We start from the raw sequence: 19,741 nt of genomic DNA on the forward strand, positions 1-19,741 counted from the left end.
GTTCTCCTTGGAACAGAGAAGGGCAGTTGAGGCAGAGACCCTCAACCCATTCAAAAGGAGTCTGGATATGCACCTCAAGTGCCGTTGGGCTACGGACCAAATGCTGGAATGTGGGATTGAATAGGTGGATTGTTTTTTGGCCGGCACAGACACGATCGTCAAGTGGCCTCTTTCTGTGCCTTAAACCTTCCATGATTCTATGAATTACAATAGGCAACACCAAAATTACCAACACAGTCCATGAAGCCACTCCAGTTGCTGAGCGTAATGGAAGTAATGTGTTTCCTTTAAATAAAACTCAATCACATTTTAACTATAATATGTTTATTTCAACTGTAACAATGTACAACTTTTTTACAATCTTTCAATTCCCAAGCTTTACCACTACTGTACAACATGAATATGAGTTACTGCACTGTCAATATTAGTATTAGCATTGTAAAGAGTTTAAAACTTCAAAACAGTGTCATCAACATTGAAAGTTTGTTCCAGTTAAAGCAATCCTTAATTTCAACGTGATAAAGTTGAAATATCTGTTTCAAAGCACTGTCATTCAGTTGTCAAGCAGACTTTACACAGGCTGTAGTGCTGTTAAGTTCTATACTGAAAAGGCTTCACTTACAACTTAGAAATATATCCAATAGCAAGATGGAGTTTGTTGAACTAAACTAAGTCCCTATAACAAATGGACAGCAACTGCATAAAGGAAATCTAGCAGTGGTGTTTCTTTGGTAACAGAAGCAAAATGATTTTAAAGATAAATTATTAGTGGGACTGTAACAAATATATTTAATGGTTTTCACACTCTTGCATGTTTTTAGTATATTACTGAAAAAAGTACATCAGGCATTTAAGTATCAAGAACGCAGTGTCCAATAATCTTTTACTAAACACCACAAATAGCTCATTTTCTTTTAACTTAACTTTTATAGATATACATTGTCCATACATCAAAAAATAAGTATATTTATTTTACATGTACAGAGATGCCAGTAAAACTACATTTTGCACAATATCTTCCTTCCATGGCACTTGCTCCCTCATTTTATATGGTGCTTGCTACATTTAATTTTTGATGGGGTAGCCAGCCCTTTATGCCCTAAAATACTGGTGGGCCATGTTGGTGGGTAACCACAATCTTTGGAGCTTCACAGTTCTGTCTTTCTTGCTATGTTGGGTTCAGGGGCTAACAACGAAAATGGCAAATTTTTTCAGACAGCGCATGGGCACCATACCAAATTCAAGAGCAAGTTAATTTTCTTGCAGGAAGTACATGGAACTTAATGGTCAAATAATCATTAAAATGCTCAGTTCACTTGGCTGTAGCTTTGGTGCATATTCTATTGTAGCACTCGACTACATTGAGTCTTAAGTTGCGACATGATACACATGAATGACCCACAACCGAGCAGGACTAACCCTATCCTATCCCAATAAGAGAATCAGGGAATATCAAATATTTTATTCTCTTCATGACAAAGTATATCAAGGTTCAGCCAGGAAACAGTATTTGTCCTGCAAATTGACAGGAGTGGAATTTGCCCATCTTCTCCCATTCAGAAGTTAGACAAACTGAGCAAAAAAGTTCTCCATCTCTCTTATTTCTAACAAGAGAAAGAGAAAGCCAATTGTAGAGTCCCAATTTGTGCCACAGTCAATATTTCCCAAAATATAAATTATAGAAAAACAATGAATGAGACTCAGCTAACATGGAATCAAACTGAATTACCCAACACAAGGAGAGAAATGTTGATAAAGTCAGACTTCTCAATCCAATTGTGAAAAATTCAGGTACAAGACTTACATATCTTTTAATTTCTTCTCTAATTCTGCAAATGTTTTAATGTTTACTTCATCTACTTCATCTTGGACCTGCATTAAAAAAGGATTAAAGAGGTTATAAAAACAATCCATGAACTTCTAAACCATTCTTGTATCGACTAGTTTAATCTAGAAAACACCTAGTTTGATAAAACCTAATCATCCATTGATAATCAAGTTATTCATTACTACATCACCTGAATGAGATGCAAAATTAATTTTCTAGTATGATAAATTTAGGCTTTGAACAGCAACAACCTCCTCAACTTCCTAGTTGGTAAGAAAGTACTAGGAGCATTATAAACATGTAAGTAGGCAATATTTTTAAGACTGAAGGATAAAGCTAACTTCATAAAAAGAAAACATGATAAGGAATACGAAAGCAAAGGCTTGCAGTTAAAGATTCTTAACATGCATGAACATAATTTGCTCTTTAATATTTTCTTTTAGAAGGAATTGGTTTTCCCCAAAGAATTGGTTCATTTCACAGTTAATTCTGAAAATTCTCTGTACAGATTATACACAATGCTGTTAGACAACAAAAATACAAACAATAATGGCTGGAAGTAGTAAGCAAAATAAACTGAAGGGCCAGGCTACTGAGTACAGTTGGAAGTGATCAAGGAACAGGAGAAATAGAAGGGTAAAAGCACATAGTGGTAATGGAGGAAGCTGACCAACTTTAATTGGATACAGCAGTGAACACAAAGTATGAATGAACAGATTAGGGCCAAGCTAAATGTAAAAATGAGCAAAATATTTATTGAATTATAATGCTAAAGACTTCTGAATGTAATGCACGACGGTTTGGCACAGAAAACGAAGTCATCCAATATTTAAACTGATGGAAGCAAGTTAAGGTCACAATGACCAGCATCAAAGTTGGGGCTAGGTGTGCATCAGAGTTGCTTTAAGAAACCTTGGTCTTTCCCACATTTTACTAAGACGTTCCACATTGGCACGAGACTTTCTATGACAAGGAGCTTCAGAATGAAATAATAGGAGGATGCTCTTGACTTCAAAGCTAACCTTCATTTCCAGCCAGACGCTGGACTAGTAAGTTGTGATGCAACTACCTGCTAAAAGGAGTCTGACATCACCCTTAATAGAGGCTCTAAATCGGAGGCAGAAAATGCTCGCCCTTGGGAATGGAAGACCCTCTAACTTTGTTCAAGCACTCATATATAACAAGCAAGGCCAGCTGCTGAGTAAAGCTCCCTTTATTCTGCCCTAAAAATGTGCTTAAGCTGCAATCACAGACCATCCCAGTTTCTGGAAACACGTTATAGCATATCTTGGGGACAGCAGTCTGGCATGTCAATTTCCCAAAGCAGCCATTCTAATGGCCAGTTTTAGTGACAAATTAGGGCACTTACCTCAAAACTGAATCGAGACTACTCAAAACCATTTCATTAAATCCCCTTACAAAGGAGACTTTTGCACATTGGCATAGGTTGGATTCAACACGAGGTCCACATGTTAAAACTAACATATATTAACCCACAATACTACCCCTTCTCTATTTTTAAAATGAACACTTAGCATCCTGGTGTTGTAGAGAGTTCACGTTCAAATGTGCTTCACTACATGGATTTTGTGTATATATTGTTTGGAAAAACAAAGATTCTGTAGAAATAATTTGGCCCAATGCACCAATCTATCCAAAGACAAATCCATCAACTTTAAAATTTTGAAAAACTTACTTATAATAATTCTTTACTCAAATCTCATTCCTACTTTACCTGTACTACTTCGTCAACTTCAGGAATGTAAAACTGTAACATGTTTTGGATTCCACTTTTTAAAGTTATAACTGAACTTGGGCAACCAGTGCAAGCGCCCAACAACTTGAGCTTCACAACGCCATTTTCAAAACCCTTAAAAACGACATCTCCTCCATCCTCCTGTACCGTAGGCCTGTAAGTTTGAAAAAAACGACAAGATCTTAATCTTTTATTGGTATCATAATAACTGGTGAGATGTTTGCATATTGTATATTACGAAAGTAAAATAAAGAGTAATCAAAACTGAGGTCCCAGCTCTCAATCTTCGTATATTACTGCCTCCAGCTTTTAGAATTAAATAAATCTCATCTGGAAGGGTAAAAGGTGCCTATCCTTCTAAGACATAAAACGTTTGCTGTAAAATGTTTACTTTTTCTTTCCTCTTACATCTGTTCTCTTACCTCCTCCCTTTTTTGTTTTATACTTTTTCTTCCTGTCTATGTTGAATTTTTTTGGGGTACTTCTGGGTCGGAAACACCTTTTAAAAATATTGCTGTCATGTGTGATACTGCAAACCAAGTTCAGATTTTCTTTGTAAATGCTGAGAGATGTAAGAGGTGTAGATAGATGTAAGCATGTTTTGTACCTTGGACTGTTAGAAATGGAGGACAAAGGTTTACAAATGATCAACAACTTGCATTTATGTAGCACCTTTAACATAGGAAAATGTTCTGAAGTGCTTCCCAGAGGTCTCAGGGCTCCAAATATATATACAGATGCCAAACCAAAGCCTCAAGTGAAACTAGACATTAAGCTTCTTCCTCCCCCTCGCAGACATGGTATGCATAAAACAGTCATATACTTTAGAATCCACTTTTTAAAGTACTAACTGAACTTGGGCAATCAGTACAAGAGCCTGACCACTTTAGCTTCACACTAAAGTGTTAAAAGGAGAAATCTTAAATCATTTAAATCTTTTAGTTTTTATTTTCAGATTAAGTTCATGTCTCCTCTTAACCTTTTTTTCCTCCTTCAGTTCAAATGCGATCTGGGATCATTCTTGTCTTCTAACTGAATCCTCTCCAATGCAGCATTGCCCATTAGACACTGTGCCATAGCTGGGCATTATATTTCAAATGTGGTTTTACCAGTGACCTCCACAAGGTTAGAACAGCATCTACTGATTTCTCACCTAATACTCCTAAATATTTAATTAGTTTTGCAAGGCCACAGAAAATGTCAAGGATAGAGATTGGCAGCCCTGCACGTAGCCCTGGATACAAGACATAGATTTACAGAGGTCTGTGCAATCACAGAACAAGTAAATTCTTTGTTGGGTGGATGCAAGAGCACAACCAATGTTGGTAGTGAATTAATATCCTTCAGGGAAGGAAGTCTGCTACTTACACCTAATCTGTTCTACCTGACTTCAGTCCCACAATACACAGTGGCCTCTTAAAGTTGCTTAGCAAGCCAATGGAACTGAAGATAAATTATTGGCCTTGTTAGCAGATTGGTTATAGGCAGCTGAAAACAAGAGTAAAGATAACAGATATGCACTTGAATTGGAAGGAAGTGACTGGTGATGTCCCACAAGGATCTGTGGTGGGGTCTCAACTATTCACTTTATTTATTAATAACTTAGAAAGTCATGTATCCAAGGTTGCTGGTGACACAAAGATTGGTGGCATAGTAAATAGCATAAGTGGGAGCATAAAATTCTATTCCCTGCCATATAGAATGTTAAGGGGCGATTTGATTAAGGCTTCTAGCATTTTGAAAGGATTGATAAGGTAGAATAAGAAAAACTTTTTCTGCTGGCGTGGGAGTCTAGGACTAGGGGACATAACCTTAAAAGTCAAATCCAGGCCATTCAGGGGAGAAGTTAGAAAACATTTCTTCTCACAGACAGTAGTTGGACTGAGGAACTGTCACTCACAAAAAGCAGTCGACGCTAGCTTAATTAACAATTTTAAATCTGAGATCGATAGATTTTTGTTAGCCAAGGGTATTAAGGGATATGAAGCCTAGGCTTAGATTTAAGATACAGATCAGCTACGATCTCACCAAGTGGTGTACAGTCTCAAGAGGCTGAATCTCCAACTTCGTTCCTGTGTTCTTATTGGATGCAATAGAGTAGCTCCCACGGTCACTTTGACAGAACTTCTAACCCAGCGCCTTCTTTCACCAGGAAGGATGAGCAGCAATGTCCTGTGAGCAACTCCAAGGTCCCCTCCTCGACACACCATGCTGACTTGTGTTACATTCCAGAAGGTCAGATCGTGAAGGATATAACTGGAGCCAATCTTTACACACTTTTACAAGCATTTACTTGCACAGCTACAGATTACAAGCAAACACTGCCTAACCACAACAACCACTGCTTAAGTCTGTGTCTTTTTATGGGGACACAAGTCAATGCCCACCAGCTGCCTCCAATAAAACACAATTAATATACAATAAACAACTGGACACATATTCATTGTCCCTGGGCCAATATTCTAGAATTCCTTATCACAGTTGTTCAAGCAGAAAGCCCACCCCACCTTCTCAGGGCAACTTGGGATGGGCAATAAATTCTGCCCCGATCACATCCGAAGAACAAATAGAAAAAAGTATACATAAAATCCCAAATACCTTATTCTTGTATCCAGCAGTTCCTTAATCATTGCAACCACTTCATCATCCTCCTCACTCTCCTCTGATGGGGCTAAATAGTTAAAAAGAGATAAATGCTGTACAAATGGCATAACTCTTCCCAACCCCCAATGGATATTTGAGAATTATAAAATAACTAAAAATTGATCTCTTGCAACAACTTACAATCAATTTTATTACAAGCATCTGTACTTGGTATATACTGTTGATCTTCACCATTAGGAGTGAAATTGCAAACTAGAATAAATTACATCATCATTGGAAAAGCATTTATATCTGTATAGAATTGACACAGGCCATAGGCCACAAACAGACTCACAGGTGGTTCCTACTCCTGATTGTCATGTTATTGCCTCAGTTCTATTTCCAGTTGCACCCCTACTGCACAAAACTACTCTTAATTCAGAACTAACTGGCAACTTTGCTCAAAGATACATGATGGGTGCTGTGGGGATTGAATAATGTCATGATACAGTCAGAGGCTGCTGGTAAGAAAAAAATTTGGAGGGGAACGAATGAAAAATAAAGCAATGATGTTAACCAAATATGAAAGCATCTCTTTATAAGCACACAAACAATTTCCAAATCGTACAAGTGTGTTTGCATGGGAAGCTATGACACGCTTATTAATTTGGTCCCATTTAATGCATCTCATTGCTGTAGTCATATGGCTGTAGTAAAGGGTTCAAGCAAGAACCAGTGCAACACTGGACTAATCATCTTGTATGTTTTGTATGGCTCTCAGTTCTAATTCAAGCTTCTATAAAGTGCAAAGGTAAATCCTTACCAGAATCAGATTGTGACACATCTGTCACTAATGGAAGGCCACAAGCAAAGAAATCCACAAGGACTGCAGAAACTTGACGTGTAAGAACATTCCATTCCACTTCACTTTCCTGTGAATATTCAATACTTTCAATTAATCTTCTGCAATATGTTCATATTTTAAATAACTAGCAAAATATAATATTGAGGGTTCATTCATAGAATACCTTACCTTTGTTATTGTAATGAAATCAAGCCCAAAAAACACACTTTTAACTCCTTCTATTTGAAATAACTGCCTGAAAAAGAATATAGTCCCATGAGTAGTTATTCCAAAAGTCTGAACAACTTGCCTTTCAATCAATATTAAAACACTTTTCACATGGTTTAAAAAAAGCCATTACTATTTTCTGCTCATTGTACATTCATATCATAATTTTAACTCCTCTGTTACAAGCTGCAGCTCTGGCCATTTGTTTTTCATTTGGAAGGGAAGAATTATATTTGTGCCAAAGCACAAAATTTCTGCTAAGAAACTTAAACAGCATTAGGGTGAGAGCACATAGAATGTTTTGGACTATTCTATCATGGCTCAAATATACAGCTTGATGGTGCAGACAGAAAATTCTTTTACATAGAGACATAGAAAATAGGAGCAGGAGTAGGTCATTTGGCCCTTCGAGCCTGCTCCGCCATTCATTATGATCATGGCTGATCATCCAACTCAGTAACCTGTTCCTGCTTTCGTCCCATACCCTTTGATCCCTTTAAACCCAAGAGCTATATCTAACTCCTTCTGGAAAACATACAATGTTTTGGCCTCAACTGCTTTCTGTGGTAGCGAATTCCACAGGCTCACCACTCTCTGGGTGAAGAAATTTCTCCTCATCTCAGTCCTGAAAGGTTTACTCCATATCCTTAGACTATGACCCCTGGTTCTGGACTCCCCCACCATCGGGAACATCCTTCCTGCATCTACCCTGTCAAGTCCTGTTAGAATTTTATAAGTTTCTATGAGATCCTCCCTCACTCTTCTGAACTCCAGCGAATATAATCCTAACTGACCCAATCTCTCCTCATACATCAGTACCACCATCCCAAGAATCAGTCTGCTAAACCTTCGCTGCACTCCTTCTATAGCAAGAATATCCTTCCTCAGATAAGGAGACCAAAACTGCACACAATATTCCAGGTGTGACCTCACCAAGGCCCTGTATAAATGCAGCAAGCCATCCCTGCTCCTGTACTCGAATCCTCTCGCTATGAATACCATTTGCCTGTTTTACCGCCTGTTGCACCTGCATGCTTACCTTCAGCGACTGGTGTACAAGAACACCCAGGTCTCACTGCATATTCCCCTCTCTCAGTTTATAGCCGTTCAGATAATAATCTGCCTTCCTGTTTTTGCTACCAAAATGGATAACCTCACATTTATCCACATTATACTGTCTAGAACTTGCTCCAATGAAAACTGTGATTAGGTGTCTCTGTTTACACCATAAATGATTTAAATCCTTGTACAACAGAGATTACATGGGCTTTTTAACAGCGGTACCAGGCTGTTTATATGCCAAACAATTTGAAGTTATTCCTTTCAGTGACAAGGCTACCTGCTGCAATTTTAAATTATATACAGGCCCTCCCCCAAATAAGAAACCTGTTAAGTAGAAAGATGATGAGGTAGCACTATCATAGAGCCAAGATTTCTTTAGCCAGCAGTACGTGTATATTCTGGAAGAGACTGCAAGAGATTATAGGTACTCCCCACAGTATATAAAAATACATTTGTATATACCACATCCCACATACAAGATTACATTCCAACCCAAAGATCCATGACCCACTTATAAGGCTAAAGTCCACATTATCTGCCAGCTGTGGATCAGTGGTAGCACTTCTGCTTTGAACTCAGAAGGTATAAATCCCACTCCAGATGCTTACGCACATGATACAGGTTGCCACTTCACTACAGTACTGAGGGAGTGCTGAGAGTATTGAATGTGCCATCTTTTGGATGAGAAGTTAAACCAAGACCCTGTCTGCCCGCACAGATAGGCATTAAAGATTCCCTGAAGAACTGGGAGCTTTCGCAGTTTCCTGGCCAACATATATGGGGTTCTCGCCAACCTTTAACCCTCTATCAGTGTTATGTGGCCATTTATTTCATTGCTGTTTGCAGGATCTTTCTGTATGCAAACTGACTGCTGCATTTCCTAAATTGCAGTGGTGACTACACTTCAAAAGTACTTAATTGGCTGTAATGTGGTTTGGGATGTCATGAGGTGGAAAAAGGGACCATATCAAATCACATCTTTCTTTTCACAACCATACCGTAAGGCCTCACATCTTGCAGCCCAACCTAGTTTAAACTTGTTATACTTACTTGGCTAGAGGTGAGAAATGAGCTGCACTGACATTTGGAAAATCCATGCTTCCCGATGCTACAATTTGACGACCAGCAAGAAACTTTAAGCTGTTAGGGTTTGGTGTGTCCTGGGTCTGTATTGCCATGAATCGTACTATAAAGAAAATATTACAATTCAGAACATTTATTACAGCTGGGTTTTAAATTACATTCTATATCATATTAATAGGTGTATCCATCAGTTTTCTAATATCTGAGTATAGAGTAATCGTAAATAAATGTGGGTGCGTACACTACAATGGGACCTCAATTAATTACATTCCAATGACTGCCTGCCCAATCTTTCCAGTAAGGTAAAATTGTACTTAACGTGCAGCAGGATGAGGCCAATCCCTTTTACCATGCCTGGGGCACAGTCTATACAGAGTTTGGTGAAGAAACTGGTAATTGTGTTGTCGTCGTGAGTTTTGTTTTTACCAGCGCATTTTGAACAGCTGAGATCAGGGTGGCCTCCAGGCATATTGCCATTCCACCTGCTATTTTCAAAGGTTTTGGCAGTGTCCAGTGGCATCATTGCAACATTCTGCCAGAGTCTTCCAGACATTAACACACTGCATCAGTTAGTCCTGGCCACGAATGGGCGGACATCTTGAAGCTCGTACAGACTTAACTGACGATCAACATTTAGTTGGATTTGGCTACTCACTGTTATCCAATTTTAATTATCTATTCTGATGGATATTGGAGATTCCATTGTACAGTATATTATAAAAGACCTTGCTGGCAATCATAGTGTGGCCGTTAGACAGCTTTTGCGGGAAAAGAAAACTTGCACTGGGCATTGCTGTTCTGAGAATGGAGCTTAAAGCAAATTGTGAACTTTACACTGCATTTGGTCTGCTGCAATGTTTCTAGTTCCCAAGCAATGGCCTCCCTTTACCTTGGCAATAGGTGAAAGAGAAAAGAGAAACAAAATTTGTAACTCAGCTTTCATGTGATAATGTAGCTTATCACAGTGCTTTGCAAAGAGTAACCTGTTAGTATTATTACACTTCACAAACAACCATCTCTCACTAAAGTGAACAGTCAAAAAATGGTCCTGACAAAAAAAAACAGAACCCCACCAAAGAGGCAACGTATAAATAAAATCATGGCATGCCAGTTGTATTACTCCTTTTTATTTTAGCTGCACAAAGCACTCAGTAAAAATACATTTCAGGGTTTAAGATGTCCCAGTCTGATGAAGTTGCACAGAAGCAGAGCAAAAGGGTTTCACTACTGATTGAGATGCTGTACTGCCTGGACAGAGCAGTTTCAACGGTTTGCTTCAGGTTTCACAGGCTTTGCACTGTTGTAGCCATGCTATTTTTCAATACTTATTGTTAAAGTTGGCTCTAACTGAGACAGTCATCAAATGTTAACATTTAGAGTGAAAGAAGATAAAGAACTTGCTTTATATAGCACCTTCCAAGACTCAAGACATCCTAACAGGAAGTCTTAATAATGCACTTAGAAAAGCACAGTATGATTAGAACAATTCAACATGGTTTTACTAAAGGAAATAAAAACAGGAAATTCTGGAAATATTCAGCAGATCTGGCAGCATCTGTGGAGAGAGAGGCAGTTAACTTTTCAGGTCAGTGACCTTTCCTGTTTGACAAATTTATTAATAGTTTTTTTTAAGGATATGACTAGTAGGGTAGATAAAGGGGAACCAGAACATGTAGTATACCTGGATTTCCAAAAGGCATTTGAAAAGATGCCACACAAAAGGTTAACAGGCATTTGATAAGGACTTATAGATAGATAAAGTGGGCATAAACAGGGCATTATCAAGTTGGCAGGCAGTAAATAGTGGAGTGCCGCAAGGATGAGTGCCTCAGCTATTTACAATCTATATTAATGACTTAGATGAAGAGACAGACAGTAATGTATCTAGGTTTGCTGATGATGCAAAGGTAGGTGGAAAAGTAAGCTGTATGGACGACATAGAGAGGCTGCAAAGAGATATATACAGATTAAGCAAGTAGGTAATAAGGTGACAGATGCAGCATAATGTAGGGAAATGTTAAGTTATTCACTTTGGTCGTAAGAATAGAAAAGCAAATAATTTTTAAAAGGTGTGAAACATGTAAGTGTTGATATTCAAACATACTTGGGTGTGCTTGTACAAGAAACGCAGAAAGTTAACATACAGATACAGCAAGAAATTAGGAAGGCAAATGGCATGTTGGCCTTTAATGCAAGGGGTTTGGGGTACAGGAATAAGGAAGTATTGCTACTATCATACAGGGTTTTAGTGAGACCACATCTGGAGTATTGTGTGCAGTTCTGCTCTCCGCGTTTAAGAAAGAATATACTTGGAGGAGGAGGTACAGTGAAGGTTCACTAAATTGGTCCCAGGATGAGGGTGTTGTCCTATGATGAGGGGCTGAGTAAATTGGGCCTACAATCTCTGGAATTTAGAAGAATGAGAGGTGATCTCATTGAAGCACATAAGATTCTAAAGGGGCTGGATAGGGTAGGCACTGGGAGATTGTTTCCGCTGGTCGAGGAATCTAAAACACGGGGGCACGGTCTCAGGATAAGGGGCCGATCATTTAGGACTGAGATGAGGAAAAATTATTTCACTCAAAAGGTTGTGAATCTTTGGAATTCTCTACCTCAGAGTGTTGTGGATGCTCCATCATTGAATACACTTAAAGCTGGGATAGACAAATATTTGGTCTCTCAGGGTTTTGGGGGATATGGCGTGCGGGCGGGAAAGTGGAGTTAAAACTTAAGATCAGCCATGATCATTTCGAATGGCAGAGCAGGCTTGATGGACCATATTTACTACTCCTGTTCCTCTTTCTTGTGTTCTTGTGTAACAGCCAATTAAGCGCTTTTGAGCTGTAGCCAATGTTGAAAAGCAGTGAACACAGCAGACAATTTGTACACAGCTAAGTCCCACAAACAGCAATGAAATGAATGACCAGTGAATCTTTTTTTTTTGGAGACAGTGGCCAAGATATCAGGTGAACTCCCAAACCAACAAAACACTGAATAACCACTGACAGTAAGACACTCCCTTAGTAGAGCTCTAGATTGTCACCCTAGATTATAAGCTCCGGGTTTTGGAGTTTGGCTGAAACTCACAACATGACAGGGGAGATCATGACCAACTAAGTTTCTTTTTATTCATACTTGGGACGTGAGCGTCACTGGCTAGGCCAGCATTTATTGCCCATCCCTAATTACCATTGAGCAGGTGGTGGTGAGCCGCCTTCTCGAACTGCTGCAGCCCATCTGGTGTAGGTACATTCACAGTGCCTTTAGGGAGGGAGTTCCAGGATTTTGACCCAGTGCTAGTAAAGGAATGGCCATATAGTTCCAAGTTGGGATGGTATGTGACTTGGAGGGAAACTTGCAGGTGGCGGTATTCCCATGTGTTGCTGCCCTTGTCCTTCTAGGTGGTAGAGGTTGCGGGTTTGGAAGGTACTGTCAAAGGAGCCTTGGCAAGTTGCTGCAGTGCATCTTGTAGATGGTACACACTGCAGGCACTGTGTGCCGGTGGTGGAAGCAGTGAATGTTTAAGACGCTGGACAGGGTGCCGATCAAGTTAAGCTAATATGTACTGCTTGAACCAACTGGAAATCAACCCTGATAAGTCAGCCAGGTAGACCTTTCCTGCTGGGAAACTTGACATGCAAGATCCTTTTTAATAGGTTCTATTTTGATTGACAAAAGCAGTTGACTTCTCTCGCTGTTAAGCAGGAGCAGGTGCAAGGACAAAAAATAAGAAAAATTTCAAGACGATGAAAAAATCCAATTTTAATTAGTATTTGACAATTCATCCCAGAGACAATCGGTAAAGACAAGGTGTACTGTCTTTCTAGGAAACTCTACCTCTGCATCAATTCCTCCACCTAAAACCAAATGTTACAAAGACTCTGCTCTCCGCTTCCTATAAAACTGACATCAGAGCTGTATTTGGTCTAATTTTTTTCTCCTCGCTCCATCCCTAGTGAATACTAGGATTAATAAATTATCAACAATCTGCCTAACCACCGTAATTTTAAAAAAACCTTGCATCCTAAAACACAAACAACATTCCATTTCTAGTACGAGAACAGGAATGATTGGAGAACTTCAGATCAGCCTCTGCCAACAAATATAGGTCTACTGACTTCCTGATCTGCATGGAATCTGCCAGCATCTCCAACTCCAAGACTCCAATCCAGCACATGCTGGGGCTCCAAACTGATCTAATCCCAGAGGAAGGGCTGTGCAGCCAAGCTACAAATGGGCATAAGTTGCTTTTATGTTGTTCGTGATCTGCACCTTGAGAGTTGGCAACACTTATGCAACTAGCAGTACCCGAAAGCAAAAGAATGCAGATTTTAAGACCAGTGCCCAGTTTCTTTAAAACTGGGTCTTCCTGGAGCAAGTAAATGTGTTTTTCTGGCAGCACCAGCATGTTTACTGGTCTTAACATCGGGAGGTACTGACATAACCTCAGTACTTCAAGTCTCTGTACTGGCTGAACTATCACAGTCTGTGCACCTGCAAAGCCTACATGGCAGACGCTTGAGAAAATAAGAGCAGCTGCACTATTCCGATGTAAGTGCAGGAGTTACATTTCTCTTTCGAGACCCAGGCTGCAATATTACAGAACCTGTAAACCTAGCAACTCTCTGAAATCCCTTAGATGTCGCAAAAATGTATAAACAACACTCAACGGCATCACTTCTGCCAGGAATCTGCAAGAAAAAAAGCAGAAAATAAATTTATATAAATAGTTCCAGGGCAGCCCATCATGGCAGAATATCAATCATTACAGACAGCTGCTTGTGTTTTGAGAAAGTGACAACATGGAAATACAATCTCGAATTCAGTCAAACTAACAATAAAATTTGGCACATCTCATTCAAATTGCTGCGATGTAATACACTAACAAGTGTCCATAATTCATTGCTTCAAAGGGGCAAAAAAGGTTAACAAGAACTACCAGCTCTCTGGCTTCAAAGCTATGTTTTATGTTGAGTTCAGCAGAGTAACTGATGAATTATTGACCCTATTATTAAACAGCCAAATGTGGCAGCCAACTTGCAATGGCATGGCCCAACAAACAACAAATAAATGAACGATAGTCTGTTTTAGAAGGTGTAGATTGAGGGACGATGTTGGCCAGACACTAGGAGAATCACCTACTCTTCTCTAAATAGTGCCATTGGATCTTTTACTTCAATTCAAACAGACAAACATCTCATCCGGTAAGGTGGCACTGCTGACAACACAGCACTCCCTCAGTAATATACAGAAGGTACTACGTAAATGAAAATTACCACCCAAAATATAAAAAAATATAAAAAACTGTCTGTTCATCTCATTGCTGTTTTTGTTTGTGAAACATTACTTGGTGCAGCATACAGGTCACGTTTATTTTACATGACAAAGGTTGTTGCAACTCAGAAGTAATTCATTGATTTGCAATCTAATCAGGCTCTATATAAATGGAAATACAATTTATTCTAGGTTACCAACAATAGCTGTAAAGAATATCAACATTTTCATTCTGCCTTAGGCAGTGCACAATTTTCAAGGTCACTCAATCATTTTTCCTTTATCCGACTTGCGAGCTTGGTAGATCATTTTGTAAGCTACAGCCAGATTTAAAGGGAGTTGTAATCCTCTGTTAAATCTTTGCTTCCTCCAGTTCAGTTGTACTGTAATCAATAGGTACACTTCATCTGCTATTTAAACAAGTGACAGAGAATTTGGGACAATCAGAGAGCCCTCACAGCTCTTCGTATCAGCACATGCTCCACTCTGCTTTTTCCTGCTACTGGGTATTAGAAATAGCTAAACAATTGTTCAAAGTTTAGGTTATGTTAAAAGTCAGTTAATGGAGCAGAGGTCAGCAGCAAGTCAAAGCAGTAACTGTGCAGCTGAAAGTACCTACACTCTTTTCCTCCTTTTATTACAACTTAAGCATTTTTGCAGTTCACCTATGTCATATTGAAAACAATTAAAAATATTTAAAGCAGCCAAGCATGCTATTTATACATGGAAAGCTAATTATTGGAGAATGGCACCAAGAAATATATATGGTCTCTTTTTCATTTGAGTAATATTGACTTGAGATGCCAATTTTTGAGTCTGCATTCACTTTAAACGGACCATTTCCTTCCCAGCTCCCAAAAACACTCACTAAGCTTTCATAAAAAGAAAAATTTGTCCTGCTAAAATAAGAAAAATCATTGTGATATTCTACCAATAAAATAAAATTAACCAAATCAAAATTAAGGCATTACAAGTATGGGTGAGAGTAGTCAGTGTTGCACACAATCGCAATTTATTAACATGAGCTTTTTCTACCATCTAGTGGCCGCAACTACATCTGCAGATCAATATTTAAAAAGCAAAATTGCATGGAACTTCAAGTAGTATAAACTGCAATAAAAACATTTGCAAAATTTATTTTCAACATAAAATATAAGGAATTAAAGGGAAAATGTGCACCTGATATCTTTCAATGCGTCACTTTAAAAAAAAATCTTATACACCAAGCCATTAGATTCAGTAATATTGTCTGTGAATGATTTAGTTACAACTTTAATCACAGCACTTTGATAAATGTTTAAATACATGAATATGAGAGTGGCGAAAGAATTAAGTTGTATTTAAGCTCTGCAGCATCTCTGATGCAAATTGACACCCTTTCGCTGAACAGAGATTTACTCCATCAACGAACACTGCTGTGATATATGGTAAGTTGCTTTAGGAAAGACAAGTTCCTGAGCACATTGACAGAAATATCACACACCGCTGAAAAAGTAATAAGAAGAATGCATGTTGATGATTAGTCAGGATATCATCTCATACAGACACAGGACTGCCACGGTACAGTGGAACAACAAAATCAGTCAAAATCAATTAAATCTAACACACTTGACTGTTATACTGAGGCTTCCATTGAATCTTAACCAAGGGCATCATTCATGCTTTCAAAGGGTAAATGCTAACTAATGAATATGCAAATGAAAAATAATGTTCTTTTAAATATCTGCTGGCACTTTGCTGCCATTTGGACTAATATGGTAACACGCACATGACAGCTCAATAGCAAAGGCTGTGTGCTGACTAACACGAATGTCAGCAACCATGACAAGCTGTCAATAAATCTCATCAGTATTTTAACTCTCTTTTGAAAGTTATCATTAAGGCTTGATGTTTACGAAGATAAATGAGGTTTTCAACAGAAGTTGCACATTTAAAGCCAACAGGACAGGAGTCTACATAATCTACACTTCATAACAATAATCTTCATTTTAGGCCATATTAAATCATGCATAATGGCCAAGATAGAAAGGCAAATCTGTTTAAAAGTAGTTGGAACATCAGCTGTAACCAATCATATAGATTTTTTTTTTAACATTCCTGCGTCACTGGATTAACAATCTATTATGTTGAGAAAAGCTGCAAATCCTTTCTTCTCAATCTAAAGAAATGTAACAAATGATTCTTGGACATAAATTAGCAGTGTCATCAGAAGAAAATTATGTTAACATTTACAATGTATTCAATTATTTGAAAATTCATCTTGAGCAGACACATCTCCATCAGTACGGATTCATATGGCTAGCAGAGGAGAGGCTGCCAAGGTGACCAGAGTGGGAGATGTACTGGATGGTGAGAGGAGTAGGCTGGATGTTTCTGGAAGACTTGGTACGATGTGCACCCTTGGGTTGCATTTGGCTCACAGCCAAAGCCATTCAGAATCTTAAAGAAAGAGGTAGTGCTCGACCCCAACTGCACAGGTGTTGAGGTGGCTCAGGCACTCCTGTCCAAGCTGACCCCAGTTTGGACGGAATTTCTCATTGGACCCAAAACCTAGGCCCCACAATAAGAACCATTTCTCATAAATCCCCTCTATGCCATTCCACTGCACAGAGGAGTTCCCTGTACAGGCTACTCTTGCACCCCATCGGCCATCTGAACACACTGTGGCATTCCGTCCTGCCGTCGGGAGGAGGCAGGGATCCCCAATCGGAGGCTCTCTACTTGAGAGTCCTCCCTTTGTCCTTTGGGGATTTGGCATGGAGGGTGTTGCATGTGGCGTCCCATGCAGTAGACTATTAATCCGATTCATGGACTCCTGGACTGCCTGTAATTTCCACAGCCTGGAGGAATCTGTGTTGCACATCCCTGTGGAGTGTAAGAGGTTGCAGCCCCTCATTCATTATCTGAGGGGGCTGCTCCTCAATTTCTGGCTGCAATTCAGTCCATTACTCCTAATCTTTGGCCACCTACTGGGGAGGGGAGTGAGCTGATCGGAGGAGCTCCCTGTGGGACTGCTCCTGGGCCTGGCCAAGATGGCCATCAATAGGTCCAGGCAGCAGACTGTTGAGGGAGTCGCTCAGGCCTTCAGTTACCATTAGAAATGGGGGGGGGGGGGGCGGTGAAGGGGTGGCTGCAGCGTATTGTCAACCCTGGGAATGTCACTTTAATCTGATTAACTAACTTTCCTTTAAAGTTTTGGGGGATTTTTTTGTTACAGTATATTCGTAGTGCCCCTTTCAGAAGGGGCACTTAGTTCCTTTTTATTGGCAACCTACTGGTTGGATCAAAAGAGGTACGCGTTATTAAAAAAATGCTAATTTCCTATGTCTCACACATACATTTGTCACACTTCAAAAAATAAAGTAATGCATGAAACATAAATTACTTCCCAAGAACATAAAATATCACAGCCACCTGCAGCCTTTTATTTGACTATTATATGAACTCACTTGGTTTTCCCTCAACAGCAGCCCCTGCATTTGAGAAGAACAAAACACTATTGCATTATTAGTAACGTAGGAGATTTGCAAGTAATGTGCTACAAATGGTTCAATAGCACATCCAAGCTTCATATATTTTTACAAATGCAGAACCATCTTAAAATGACTGTTGCTTCACTCTGAATGACCGCAGTGTCTGATAACTTTTAATCAATGAATTGCGGACGACACAAAGGTTGGTAGAGTTGCAGATAATGAGGAGGATTGTCAGAGGATACAGCAGGATATAGGTCGGTTGGAGACTTGGGCGGAGAGATGGCTGATGGAGTTTAATTCGGACAAATGTGAGGTAATGCATTTTGGAAGGTCTAATGCAGGTGGGAAGTATACAGTAAATGGCAGAACCCTTAGGAGTATTGACAGGCAGAGAGATCTGGGCGTACAGGTCCACAGGTCACTGAAAGTGGCAACGCAGGTGGATAAGGTAGTCAAGAAGACATACGGCATGTTTGCCTTCATCGGTCGGGGCATAGAGTATAAAAATTGGCAAGCCATGTTGCAGCTGTACAGAACCTTAGTTAGGTCACACTTAGAATATTGCGTGCAATTCTGGTCGCCACACTACCAGAAGGACGTGAAGGCTTTGGAGAGGGTACAGAGGAGGTTTACCAGGATGTTGCCTGGTCTGGGGGGCATTAGCTATGAGGAGAGGTTGGAAAAACTCGGATTGTTTTCACTGGAACGACGGAGGTGGAGGGGCGACATGATAGAGGTTTACAAAGTTATGAGCGGCATGGACAGAGTGGATAGTCAGAAGCTTTTTCCCAGGGTGTAAGAGTCAGTTACTAGGGGACATCGGTTTAAGGTGCGAGGGGCAAAGTTTAGAGGGGATGTGCGAGGCAAGTTTTTTTTTTTTTACAGAGGGTGGTGAGTGCCTGGAGATTGCTGCCAGGGGAGGTGGTGGAAGCAGATAGGATTGCGACGTTTAAGAGACATCTTGACAAATCTATGAATAGGAAGGGAATAGAGGGATATGGGCCCCGGAAGTGCAGAAGGTGTTAGTTTCGGCAGGCATCAAGATCGGCGCAGGCTTGAAGGGCCGAATGGCCTGTTCCTGTGCAGTACTGTTCTTTGTTCTTTGAATCTTTTTCATAATAGCAAAAGCTAGGACTAACTGTACTAAGAAATAGTAAAGGATTTTTTACTCCTATTTCCCTCCCTTCTCTCCTGGAAGCTGATTCTTGCTGGGGTGTAGTTCCATGCGTGCTGGTAGTTTTGGAGTACTTTGTCCAAGTAGCCATTCTTCATCTGTGTGCCTGAACAGAATGTCAGCAGGCTACTCAACAGCATCACAACTTTGAGCCCAGCCTTGTCTTCGCTCAACATCCACATACTTTCCTGTAGGATTCAGTAGATTGCCATCAGAAACAGGAATCCTGACCCTACCCCCAGTTCTGGGCCCCGGTGGCCCAAGGCCAACTGTAGCAGCTTCAACTGAGGTCAGGTATCCTGGTCTGTGTCACTGAGCACAACAGCAGGGAGCATGTGCAAAATAGCTCTCAAAGGGGAAAGTCTCAGAATCATTTTTTTTTAGAGCTACAAAATGCAATTAATGTCCCTTTGCTATATTCAATGGATTTTGT

General features: G+C 39.8%; 1 protein-coding gene across 1 annotated transcript in view; it reads right to left on the reverse strand.

Annotated features, from left to right (window-relative positions):
* Positions 1 to 307: 307 nt before the first annotated feature.
* LOC137355499 (NFU1 iron-sulfur cluster scaffold homolog, mitochondrial-like) overlaps positions 308 to 19,741 on the reverse strand; it is a 48,409-nt gene continuing 28,975 nt past the window's right edge. The window contains exons 3-8 of the mRNA XM_068020708.1: positions 9,352 to 9,487; positions 7,201 to 7,267; positions 6,991 to 7,099; positions 6,183 to 6,255; positions 3,564 to 3,738; positions 308 to 1,872 (exon numbers count right to left, since the gene is read on the reverse strand). Of these exons, the coding sequence (XP_067876809.1) occupies positions 1,801 to 1,872; positions 3,564 to 3,738; positions 6,183 to 6,255; positions 6,991 to 7,099; positions 7,201 to 7,267; positions 9,352 to 9,487 (632 nt within the window). The 3' untranslated portion in view covers positions 308 to 1,800. The remainder of the gene's footprint in view (positions 1,873 to 3,563; positions 3,739 to 6,182; positions 6,256 to 6,990; positions 7,100 to 7,200; positions 7,268 to 9,351; positions 9,488 to 19,741) is intronic.

The sequence above is a fragment of the Heterodontus francisci genome, chromosome 42, assembly GCF_036365525.1.
Source record: "Heterodontus francisci isolate sHetFra1 chromosome 42, sHetFra1.hap1, whole genome shotgun sequence".
Taxonomy (NCBI): Eukaryota; Metazoa; Chordata; class Chondrichthyes; order Heterodontiformes; family Heterodontidae; genus Heterodontus; species Heterodontus francisci.